The 12,412-nt window shown below is 43.4% G+C and overlaps 1 protein-coding gene across 9 annotated transcripts in view; it reads left to right on the top strand.

Moving 5' to 3' along the window:
* DOCK9 (dedicator of cytokinesis 9) overlaps positions 1 to 12,412 on the top strand; it is a 1,255,128-nt gene that overhangs the window by 619,016 nt on the left and 623,700 nt on the right. For all 9 annotated transcript variants that reach the window (XM_086947866.1, XM_086947869.1, XM_086947867.1 and 6 more), the window contains exon 7: positions 52 to 186. In XM_086947866.1, the coding sequence (XP_086803992.1) occupies positions 52 to 186 (135 nt within the window). The remainder of the gene's footprint in view (positions 1 to 51; positions 187 to 12,412) is intronic.

The following is a 12,412-nucleotide window of genomic DNA, read 5'->3' on the forward strand; positions in this document are numbered from 1 at the left end:
AGTCTAGAATATGAAAGGTCTGTGGCCTGAGTTTGTGGTTTCTTTTGACAGTCATTTAAGAGAAGATTCTTCCACCTGATCCAGCTCGGGGACGGATCGTACAACCTCAACTTCTACAAAGATGAGAAGATCTGCAAAGAGCCAAAGGGATCCATCTTCCTGGATTCCTGCATGGGAGTGGTTCAGGTAAGGCCGATCTTCTGGCGAGTGTGGTTTATTTGCATGATCTGTAGGTCAGGCAACAGGTTTTTACATACATTGCAGTGCAAGCAGCGTCTGCCAGTTCCGTTCTCCACCCCAAGTCCTTCGCTCAACATTTAATCATTAGCTTGCAGTGGTAGAACACCAAGTGATAGTCTGATGAGTGCATGTAGCAGAAAGCGATGGGGCAGAACGTGTGGGCGGGCGTGGAATCTGGCAGCTGACAGCATACCCAGAGCTCATCAGAGCTGCACTCCCGCTTGCTGTTGGCTCTCAGGCGCGGAATTCTTCCCTGTGTGGGGCCGCAGCAGTAGGAGTCAAACTCGCATTCTCCCAACCGATAAGCAACACATTTGCAGGTCGCCTTCGCTGACCTTTGCAACCAGCAAGATTGTTGATGTTGTTTTTTAATAATCTTACGAAAATGGCCAGCGCGAAAACAGATCCATGGCCTTTGGCTATAAATTGTCAGCCATTGCAACGTGCAATCTGTTCTTGGTTGTACTTCGTCTTTTAAACTTAGTAATATTTCACTAGCATTCATATTTATATGTTTCTTGCTGAATAGGCAGGCCATTGATGAGTCTAAGTACGGCAGTTTCTTTGGCATGCAAATGCAAGGTATAGATTCTGTAGGTGGGCATAATTATAGCGGCTGACCCTGAAACATGTCTTTTAAGAACTTTCTGTAGTAGGAACACAGGAATGCAAAAACATCATGGGAACAACTCATCACATTGCGCTGATGTGTAATTGTGCCAGTTGCAACTTAATGTCACTCAAAATACCACATGGCAAGTTCCCACGGGGCCTGTGTTATAATTACACTTTAGCACACAACTGAAAAACTGTGCCATTTCATTATTGTTAATGTTACACTAAAGTAGTAAATGTTTTGAGAATCGTACTTTAAGTGTCTCTCCCTCTGTATTATGACAATAGCTATAATGGTATGTAATCTGACCTAGCCTTACGGCTAGAGCGGTCGACCTCGAAGCTTGGGAACCTGGTTCGAGTCTCGGCAACAAAGCTCAACATCCTGTGATTCTGGGCAAATCACTTAATCTCCCCGTGCCTAACAAAAATGAAAGTGTCCTCATGTACCGAAACTGGTGCTCATGTAAAGTGCTCTGATGCCTGATGTCTAGGGTCTAGTTGGCGCTATATAAAACAAAACAAAAAATGACTGGCTCGAAACATTTTAATCTGTGTTCTCTGAAGCATTATAAAATCGCCAGGTTTGACGTGGCTCCTTCTGCGCACCACCAGTATCCTCTCTTGCAGTTTGTGCACTTTTTACCTCCAGCAAACCCAGTTAGAAGCCCCTAAATCCTCATTTATCAGACAGAAGGACCGATATTTTGATCTTCCCTCTTCTAAATAGTTTTTCACAATTCATGATGAAGGAACATAATTTGACCTTCACCGTGAACTCTTTGACATTTATAACAGAATGCTCACCCCATGTGCCTTTGAACTTGCCATATATTTCCCATATGTTCTCTTATGGTTTTTGTAGGAAACATTCGAGTTGAGCCTTCCCTTGTTCTCTGCCCTGCTTACTTTCTGTCTGACCCTATATTGTGTTCTTGTTCCCTTTATTAATGTTGCAGTGATTAATCTGTTGTAGATCCATTCTCATTGCTTCAGTAGTGGTACCCAAGCTGCCATTGTTGATTAGGTCCAGCAGTGGTGGAGAAACATTTGCAGGCACCACTGCTAGATGTATCCTTCCTCAGGACAATGTCCATGTTGTCATCTCTAGATAAATCCACAAGTTCTTTGTATTCTTTTCTGAGATTGTAGTTTGATTACCATTTCAGTAATTTGAAAAAATCATCTTGTTGGATCCACTTTTTAAAGTGTCTTGATTTGTTTCCAGACTTTTTTTGGACAGTGAGAATGGAGAGCAGTTTACTTCCTGATTCTCCTGACTCCACCTAAGGGCATTAGTCCTAAGTGAATTATTCTTTTAGCCTCATTCTTAATTACCTTTGGACACACTGTGAAGCTAGAAGTGTAAGATCAATTAAAGTATTTGTTCTCATTTATTATTTTTTTTTAGTACATTTGACGGCTTCAGCATGCAAGGGCGTCTGTGTCTGAATAGAATTGTGCCTAAATAAGGTTTTGCTGAGTGTGATGACTGGACCAGTGAGGTCTAGATGCAGAGCAGAACCCAGTATTTCATGAAGTCTTCCAGGACTAGATGCAGTGGATGAAAGCTCCAAAAGTTAGTGTCTTGACATCATCAGGGCAGTGGTGTAACAATAGTCCCTGAGCTCCCGGGGGCCTCCTCCGACACTAGTGGCAGGCCCCTGGTCTGAGAGCTCCTGACTGGCACGAAGCATGGGGGGGGGGGTGTACTCTGCAGGCGGGCCCATCAAGGTTTGATACGCCACTGCATCAAGGTCTTTCCTTTGAGCTTTTGTAATTTTCTATTATTGTCGCATCAGAAGATGAACGTGATGTCATCTGGTCCGGCCAGACTTTCATCCTTTGTGTAGGTTGTCGGTAAGGATGGCAGTGTAAATGAGGTACAAGAGACTTCTTTTCCATCCTCAATGCATGTGGATGGATGTATAGGGGTTTGTGTGGTGTATGGTTGGAAACGTCAACCATAGATGACCCTGCCTCGGGTTGAAAAGGGAGTCATAAGCTTTCAAGTTTAAGTCTACACTTATTTCATCATTGTGCCTGCCTTAGGTTTGTTAAAACCAACATGGCCAACTTGTTATTCAGTGATCAAGAACACGAAGAAGCAATGATGTTGGATGATGATACTCACATGCACATAAAGGCATAGTGTCTTATTGATTTTGCATCCATTAACTTTTGCTCTTAAATTCTAACATAAAGTAATACGTATGCATTATTTCTTCTGAATGTACGCAAGAAATTGCAGAAAGTATACAACTTGAAACACAAATCTGTAAGAAAGGGGGTAGGATTGAGTGTAAATTTCAACAAGCATTGGCACTGCCAATAGGTATGGCTTTAAAGGCATGTTACATAGTAATGTGAAGCATTGTAAGTAGCTAGAATGAGGATGGATATGTATTTGTGTGGAAGCAACAAGCTGTACAAAATTAATGGTGTAGGTTAAACGGTAGGTTAAAAGGTGCACTGTCAAGCCATATCTACAAATCCATGAATCTTAATTACTGTCATCCTCCCATCTGTGCTGCTGCCAGAGAAAAACACCATACATTATCTAGTTATCTCAGACACTTTAATAGCTGTACAGTGTCATGTGAGTGCTATAACAGTTCAAGCTCTGACAACTGGATAAATAAAACAAAATGTTCACAGCTGTGTGGAGGGCAAGCACTTTTTTTGTGAAAGTGAAAGCTAATAACTTCTGCCCAATCAAAACGTCTGCTCCTGACTCCCAACACGTGGGCAGAGCCAAAGCCCATCTCTCTGTGATTTTTGCACAATTGTCTGGGGACAGCTGCGCTGTCAAGCCAGACCATAAAAAGGGGGTTCAGTTCCGATACGTACAGATCAGACATGCCCTGATGTCAGCGCTGCCATCTGGTACGGAGGTCCCGGAAGCTTCCCCCCTGGAAGATAGACTGTTCACAGAATATATACCAAAGAAAGCCACTTCCCTCACCTATCGCAAACTGGTAAATAATATGTCAGATCCAACGGGTTCCCTGCGAGACAAATGGTCCCACCGGGCTGATTTGCTCAGTTTTAGGCATTCTGTCCCACGCTGCCACCATGGGCCGGTTAGTCCCCTTTGTGGCCCGCACGCTTGTGCCTGTGGGATATGGTCTCTTACTGCCCCCGCTCCAATCTTTGCCCTAAAGGAGTCTTCCCCGATTAAGCCCCCCCGCAGTAGACCTTTGGTCTCTGAAGATATTACGGTTTGGAATCTGAATATCAGATCCCTTCCGAAGCACCACGCAGAACTTTATGATCTCATTAGTGAGGAATCACCAGACGTGTTTGTTATGACGGAAACATTGCTCCAAGAAGCTGATACGGCTGTTGTGAATCTTGCACTCCCCTCTGATTATTCCATCTTCACACACAATCGGTCATCTAGGGGTAGTGGCATTGCTGTAGTCGTAAAGTCTTGTTATCCATGTGAATGGAGGGTAGTGGATCTAGCAGGGTGTGAAAGCGCTTTTTTCAGAATTTCTATCAGCCATCAGTTCACTTTATCCGGTCTCCTAATTTATCGCCCTCCTGGCTGCGACACTGAATTTCGAAAGGCCCTCCCAGAATGTGTCAGCTCTTTGGCATTGGGCTGCGCTAACTTTTGCATTCTTGGAGACCTTAATCTTCACTTTGACTGCGCCCATATGCCCACTATCAGCAGTACCTTGGCTGATTTGGAGGCCCTTCAGCTTAATCAATTGGTCACCTTCCCCACTCATCTGGGGGCCATATTCTTGATCCTTTCTTCACTAATTTAACTGGGGCCAAGGTAGCCAGGCCCAGTTCTATTGCTTGGACTGATCATCTTCTGGTGAAAATTTCTCTTGTGATTAAAGAGCATCCGTTTAAGCCCTGGATAGAGTAGTGATGAAACGCCACTGGAAGAAACTCAATTTGGAGGACTTTCATCATCTCCTGGAGATTAACCCACTAGGCTCTTACCCCAGCGTTGAATCCGGGTATGACACATTTTGCGATTGGGTTTCTCGCGCTTTGGATGCTCTGATCCCCGCTGCATGGACTAAATGCCGTTCCAGAGAACCCAGCCCATGGTACGACCGTTCCCTGGTACCATTAAAAAAAGCCTGTAAACAGGCAGAAAGGGAATGGCGGAAATCCTATGAGGCTCGAAAAAAAACTGTCTATCTCTCCAAAATCAAATTTTATCATAGAGCGGTATATAGAGCTCGTGCAGCCTACTACGCCCAGGAATTTAGAAATAGCCCCAATCCATCCAAGCTAATTTTCAAAGTCCTTAAGGACTTGACGGCCAAAAGAGCCACTGCAGCAGAAGTCTGCTCTGTGGATCACTGTGAAAATCTGGCTGCTTTTTTCATTGAAAAGGTTCAAGCTATTTATCGCGCCTTCCCCACCATCGAGCAGGTAGATGAGCCTTCTAGTCCCACACTAGCCATAGGTGAGGCCTTATCCTCACTGCCTAGTCTGTCGATGGAGGCATTTCACAAGCTGGCCTCTAAAATTAAATCAGGCTCGCCAGAGGATCCCTTGAAGCCTGCCCAGTTCAGAGAATCTGCTGCTGTCTGCCTCCCTCCAGTGTGCCATCTCATCAATCTTTCCCTCGCTTCAGGCGCCGTCCCGATTAAGTGGAAACAGGCCGTTGTGACACCCATACTCAAAAAGGCTACCCTTGACCCCCTTAAACTTGAGAGCTATCTCCCTATTTATCTCCTTCCCTGGGCCGCTAAAATTGCGGAAGCCCACGTGAATGAGGTGTTGACCGAACATCTTGCGAGGGAATGTATTCTGGATCCTTCCCAGAATGGGTTCCGTGCTGGCCACAGCACAGAAACAGCCTTGCTCTCTATGACGGAACATCTTCGTTCTGTGCTCGACTCCGGTCAGACTGCAGCACTGGTACTTCTTGACCTTAGTGCCGCGTTTGATACGGTCTCGCACAGAATATTACTTCAAAGTCTACGAGAGGCGGGTGTTGAGGGCACTGCACTCGATTGGTTCCGCTCCTTCCTAGCTGATCGGACCTTCAAGGTCGCCACTCCACCGTTTGAGTCCAAATTCTATCCCCTGGATCCGGGTGTGCCTCAGGGTTCGTCATTGAGCCCCACATTATTCAATCTTTATGTGAGGCCGCTGGCTGCTGTCGTCAAGCATTGAGGTTTGACCATGGCCTCCTATGCTGACGACACGCAGCTGACGGTCACCTTGAGTGGGGACGCCAACCTTGATGCCCCAGATTTCGGGAAGGACTCCTGGCAGTAGCCAGCTGGATGAAGACCAACTGTCTCCAGCTTGATGCTAAAAAAACGGAGGTCATGAAAGTGGGCAAGCGAGTGGATCTTTGGGGTGATAAGTGGTGGCCCCCTGAGCACAGATGCCCCAGCCAAGGGGCGTCCCGGCGCTTCCGGAAGGGTACCCAGACACAACATAGCAGTATGAGAGAGGAAACACACAGATCAAGATCCTAAGAGAAGTGAGGAAACAGATGCGTTTTGATGGGTCTCCTGAATTTCAGCAGCTCATCAATTTCGCGGATGTGGGATGGTAGAGAATTCCACAGCTTTGCGGCCAAACTCGGAAGGAACGACCTCCCGCCCTACACAGTCTAAACCGAATGGTTTCACTAGTGGTGATGGGATGATGTTGCTTCCAAATGTTTTTCCTTTTAGGTAGTTAACTTTTGAGAGGTTTACAACTGTGAGTGTGTTTCCAGTGTTCTTTTGGAAAAAGCACTTGATTGTATTGTGCTTGTCTGTTAAATGTTTGGGAGAGGAACGTTTCTGGTTTGGGGTTGAGCTTTTCTTCTGTTAAAACCACCCACTGTGACAGCAATTGTTTACATTATTGCTTTAGTTTGATGATGCGTCATCTTGGTAACATACAAGTGTTTTCAGGGCTTTAAGATCTTCCTAGACTTTGACCAGTTTGTCTCTTTCCTTAGACCTTTCTGTAAGCAACTAACAGCACTAGGGTGCTGACTGTTTTCATGTTGATGCACTGGCTCTCATGTTCTCATAACTTGCAGTGTGGACTTGAGAAGCAATGGCAGACCTCCCTTAGTAAATTTGTTGTTCAGGTGCAGGAGCACTGTAAATCTAGTGAAAAACTACGCCATGTTGGTGCTTTTGACATGTTGAGTGTAAGACCTACATCAAACCAAACCTTCTCCACTCTTAAGTAAGCAGTGCACCTATCAACCTCACCCCTTGATCTCAGATAGAACCTTCATGTAATTAGATGTGATGCAGCACAAAAATGCAAACTTCTTTAAAGTGTTCACTCTATGGGAATAGAGGTTTGTGCTGAGCATACCCTGAGGCACCTCTAGTTAACACATCCAAAAATATACCTTATCGGGATACCGCTGATGTCGTAGGGAAGTTTAAAAATCCTTAATGGACATTGGCTGTGTAGAGCCTCCAAGCACTTCCTGGACACCCACTCTCTTCAGGGGTTTCCAACTCATCTTGAGATCCAGCATGTGATAACAACTCTTCACCGGGAGACTGTGTAAAGGGAGCTGCTATTGTGTGACACATAGTGGCACTGTGTGAGTTGGAAGATCTATATGCAGGCAGGCTGCCTAACTGACAATACCGGTCTTCCTACTATGATAAACCTTTTTTCTTCCTGCAAAAGGCAATGAACATGTTCTGTGACTGACGGGATGAGGAGCTTAACCATTGGTGTCTATCTTTTACTTGTTTCTCTGGAGTCCCCTAAGCAGAGCTCTCAAGATTCTCAGTTCCATGCCTGTGCTCCTTTTCCAGTACCGATGTTTCAATTCTGGTACTTGTAGCCCTGAATTTCTAGTAAGATAAACAGGACTGGAAGTACTACAGGGCAAAGGAAAATCCTGAACAGCAAATCTCTCACGGTAGTTTCAGGCTTGAGAGCCTTGTAATAGGAAGTTAGTAGTTGTTGCTCCTTTTTACGCACAAAGGCGGCATTGAAACGTTTTAATGTTCAGGGATGTGCTAGAGGCAGTGTAAGATTTTCTGAATTGTGCCATAGCTGAGTGAAGCAAGAATGAAGTATCCAGAAAAGGTATGAATGAGTCATCTGATGAATATGCATAGGCTGCTGTATGTGTCTGTGCTCTCCCACTCTTCGATTGATGTGTTTTACATTCAGATTTCTCTCAGAAGGAAGGAGAAATATTTGTGTTTCAGTGCAAACAATATATGTTTCTGGGGCCTGCCATGACCATTTCTTCAAGGCGCTATTGAAAAGGTGTTTGAGTTTCCATCTGATGTTTAATAGCTCTACTGCTGGTTAATGTCATTACACACTGCTGCGGTGGCCATCTCTCAAGAATGTTGGTATCTTAAGTCGTGTTTTTATTCAATGGCTTGTTGTGGTTATTTTTTAAGGTTTGTCTTTTGTTGTGTTTGCAGTCATTAAATTGTCAACACAGTGGATCTGGAAACATTTTGTGTGAATTTCGGTTCTGGCACTGAGCACTGAATGTAAACACACACATCTCATCAGAACATGTTTCTCTTCACAACATCTTGCGTTTATTTTTCTTTCCACGTGTAAAATGTTATTCTGTGTTTTTTTTACAGCGCCTTCTAATATTGCCAACAAGTTAAGAACATTTATAGCAGGCTCTAAAGAAAGAGAACCTGATATTACTGCTGTTATGGAAAACTGACTAGGTGGGAAACATATCTGTCGATGGTGTTTTTGGAAGGACCGAGATAGTAGGAATGGAGAAGTAGAACATACAAGGCATAGAAGGCGAATATATATGTAAGGAGAGACACTGGTGAGGCCAAAAATAAAATTCAATTTGCATACTATAAAGCCCACTGTCAGTGAAGAGAGCTCTCGGATGAGAATTTAGCTGAAGATATTTTTGTGTGGAAAACCCTCACATTTGAAAATGCAGATAACCATGTGACTGGTTTGTTAGCTTTCTTGAAGCTGCTTACTTATACCTGAAGGATTGGCGAGCTTCAGACTCTTTTATTGGAAAAGCAGATTATTGTTTTCAATTGTCATTGCATTGCATTGGCCTTTACCCAGAAGGTCTTAATAGAGTTATACTTAAAACAAGAGAGAGTTCTTGTTTTTTTCAGTTCAGATTTCATGTTGTTCGACTGCTAACACAATGCAGATTATAGGGGTTTCTGGAGTACTTCTGTTTTACCCTAAAAAGGCTAAACCCTTCAGTCTGTGAGCAGCTGATTGCATCAAATAGTGTTTTATTTCACCAGAAAAAAGAAATGTAAACCACTTTTACTGGACGGGTTGACATTTGCTTTTCAAAATCGTACATTATTTATTTATTTATTTGAAGAGTTTTATATAGTGCTGGCTAGACCCGAAGGTGACAGAGCGCTTTACATGAGGAATCGTAGCATTACAAGTTACAAATTACACCTGTTACCAGAGCATAGAGAAACATAGGCAAAACAACAATGTTACAGTAATTTGTCGAAGGGTGGGGGAGGAAGGAGACAGGGCGGGGAGACTGGGAGAACAGTGCCCAATGTCCGGCTGGGTAGGTGACGGCCGAGGTGGTGAGCCAGGGCAGATCTCCTCTATAGCTGTAGAGTTCAGGCTCCTGAGAGACTTTGTAGTAATTCCAGCAGAATAAAGTCTGTGTTCCGAAGGCCTGTTCCAGTTGCTGACATTTATAGAGTTGTAGGTGTGGGCCACGTGCTGTTTGTTGGGTGCAATTCTAATTTCTGCTCGGAAGCTCTATGCAACTTAATTTTGTGCAGCCTGATCAGTCATTTGAGATCTTCATGGTTCTATCAGCTTCGAAATTAGACCAATTGAGAAATAAATTATCTTCCTAAAGTTCATAAAACTCTGAGTCTTTACTCTGCCTCTCTCATGATTCCCACCTACCCTTTTTGGGGTGGGTTTGAGATCTCCAGAGCCCTAAATCTCATTTAAGGGGTGGAGAGTGGCCTGGCATGAAAGTTTGAAAACTCTCACACACATGGTAGTTTCTCAGTATTCTCATTCTCTATAAGCATCTACTTGCCAACTTGGAAATGGTTGGTGTTTTACAAATTAGTGGTATTGCAGGGGAAGGTGTTTCTCTCTGGAGGAAAAATATTTTCTCTGTTGATGGGGAAAAAAAATGTGGATTTGCCCAGGGGTATCCATTCTCCTAGTGCAGAGTTGTATCCCACAGACCTCTCCATTCAGAGGAAACAGCTTCCTAAATGGGAAATCAAGTCATTACCCAAATATTTTGCATGAAAACCTGCATCAGACACAGCTTCCCATCCAGATTTCTTGAGGAGGTGGTGAATTCCAAAAAGTGGTAAACCTGTCCCCCTATTCAGAAGTAAATGTGTGGGTGCATATTTACAATTTTTTTAGTGAATAGGGCCAGTAAAGTGCAACAATTACCAAGTTTTCTTACCTGTTTCAGATGCAAAAAACCGGCTCAGTTATTGGGTTTGAATATGAGCTCAACTCTGCTATTTTTAATGATTCCTGGAATATTTTTGAAAAGAGCAAAACCGCAGATGGTGTTTCTTGCACGGCTTGTCACGGCTGCATAAAATGTGATTAAAGAATCCTCAGCCCCAGTTTTTGAAAACTACCAGATAGAAATGCCCTAGCTTTAAGGGATGTAAGGTAAACTGGCGAAGAGATACTTGTTAATATTACCTAATAGAAATTAATCTCTCAAACCTAGGACAGCAGTTGAGGCGCTTGAAGAGGTGGGTATAAAGTTATCCATTAAACCAGTTTGATATAAGGAAAAGTGAGACAGTGAAAAGAATATGGGAATGCATAAACCTTTCACTTAGCAAAGTCTAAGGGCACACTCTAATTGGATATAAAAGGTGAAAATAAGTGGAATATGTGTATGTGTATATGATGATGGAGAACTTGAGGGACAGCTAAGTATGTTCTACTCTGAGTTAAATAATATTTGAACCTTGGCACGCATTCACTTAAGCAAAACATGTTGCATGGAGCTGCTGAGACCTATGGTAGCTCGAATGTTTTATGAGCAGGGATTCGCTGGGTAGTCTAACATTAAAGCAGCCAACAACAGCTGTAGAATTTACATCTCAATAATTAAACACTGCCTCTGCTGAGGCTTCCCCCATTAGCTGACATATCTCACAGGAGCATTTTAAATCCTGTTAATTTTACAACAATCTGTTTAATCTTTGACGGTAATAAAAACAACATTAAGAAAATGCATAGAGATTTGCCATTTAAACGTTAACTACTTTACATTCTTAATGTTAAATTTGATTTTAAAGACCTCTTAGTTTATATACTAATTATATATTAATTAAAAAACTATTTATGGTTATGGCGTACTTTGAAAGGCTGGAGCTGAACTCTGTGATGGTTATTGTATGAGGTCTTTAACGTTGGGCTGGATAGCCCACTTGCTATAGGAAAATGTTCTCCTTCATTTAAATGGCTTGCAGTCCTTGGCAGCATTTATGTCTCTAAAGACCCCCTCCGCAGACCCATGGCTGGCTTGCACTTACCAAGAGCTGATCCAGGTTCAGCTTTCTCCCCTGTAGTCTTGGGAATTACCAGCTCAACACTCGACTGACATCTATCTTTTTCAGATGGCATCCTCTAAAGCTCAGTCTACCTGCTGTTTCTCCTAACCCCATCCCCTTTGTTATATATTCTTTGGCTTACCCTTCTCCATCACCTGCGACTGTACTCAGACGTCTTCCTTTACGTCCAGTCTGCCCTCCTTTCACCTAGGATCTCTGACTGTCTCTCAGCCACCTGGTACTGGATGGTTCTCCACACCTTCATGTCTGTTTCCTAACAAAATATAAATAATTACTTCATGTCTCATCTGTACTCTTACTTGTCAACCCCAGTTGTGTAGCAAGAGGAGAACATGAGTGCAGACTGAAAATGTCCTTGTCTACCCATGAATAAGGACATTTTTCCCTCTCCCTCCGCTAGAAATCTAGGTGAACAATTTGAGTTGAGCTTGAGGCTGATGTCCTTAAATGCATCCACCTCAGACAGTTTCCAGCAACAAAAACAATTGTCATATCAATCCTGCTCATTCACACTGCAAATAATTCATCCCAGTCTTGACTAAGATGGACTATCAGAACAGCCTCCCACTTGGCCTCCTGCAATACGATCACCAGAGCCCCCTCATTTATTTAATGATATTTATAGAGCGCGTGCAAATACCCGTAGGCGTCTCGGCGCTGGTATGCAATGCTGTGTATCCCTGATCAGCAGATTGGTATCTGGGTTTACTGATTGAATAACCACGTCTTCAGTTTCTTTCTGAACTGGAGGAGCGTGGAACTTATTTTAATGTGGTTCGGTAAGGAGTTCCAGATTTTAGGGGCTGCGATAGAAAAGCGGCGATCACCCCATGAGACTGTTCTACTTCGTTGAACCACAAGTTGGTTCAATGAGGGGGACCGAAGTGTTCTAGACGGGTTATAAGGAATTAGTAGTTTTTTGAGGAAGCGCGGTCCTTGATCTTGCAGGGTCTTATAAACTATGCATAATGCTTTGAATTTAGCCCTATTTTGAATGGTTAGCCAGTGGTAATCTTGCAGGGTGTCCGAGATGGGAGTAA

Source organism: Lissotriton vulgaris, assembly GCF_964263255.1.
Source record: "Lissotriton vulgaris chromosome 8 unlocalized genomic scaffold, aLisVul1.2 SUPER_8_unloc_1, whole genome shotgun sequence".
NCBI classification, from domain to species: Eukaryota; Metazoa; Chordata; class Amphibia; order Caudata; family Salamandridae; genus Lissotriton; species Lissotriton vulgaris.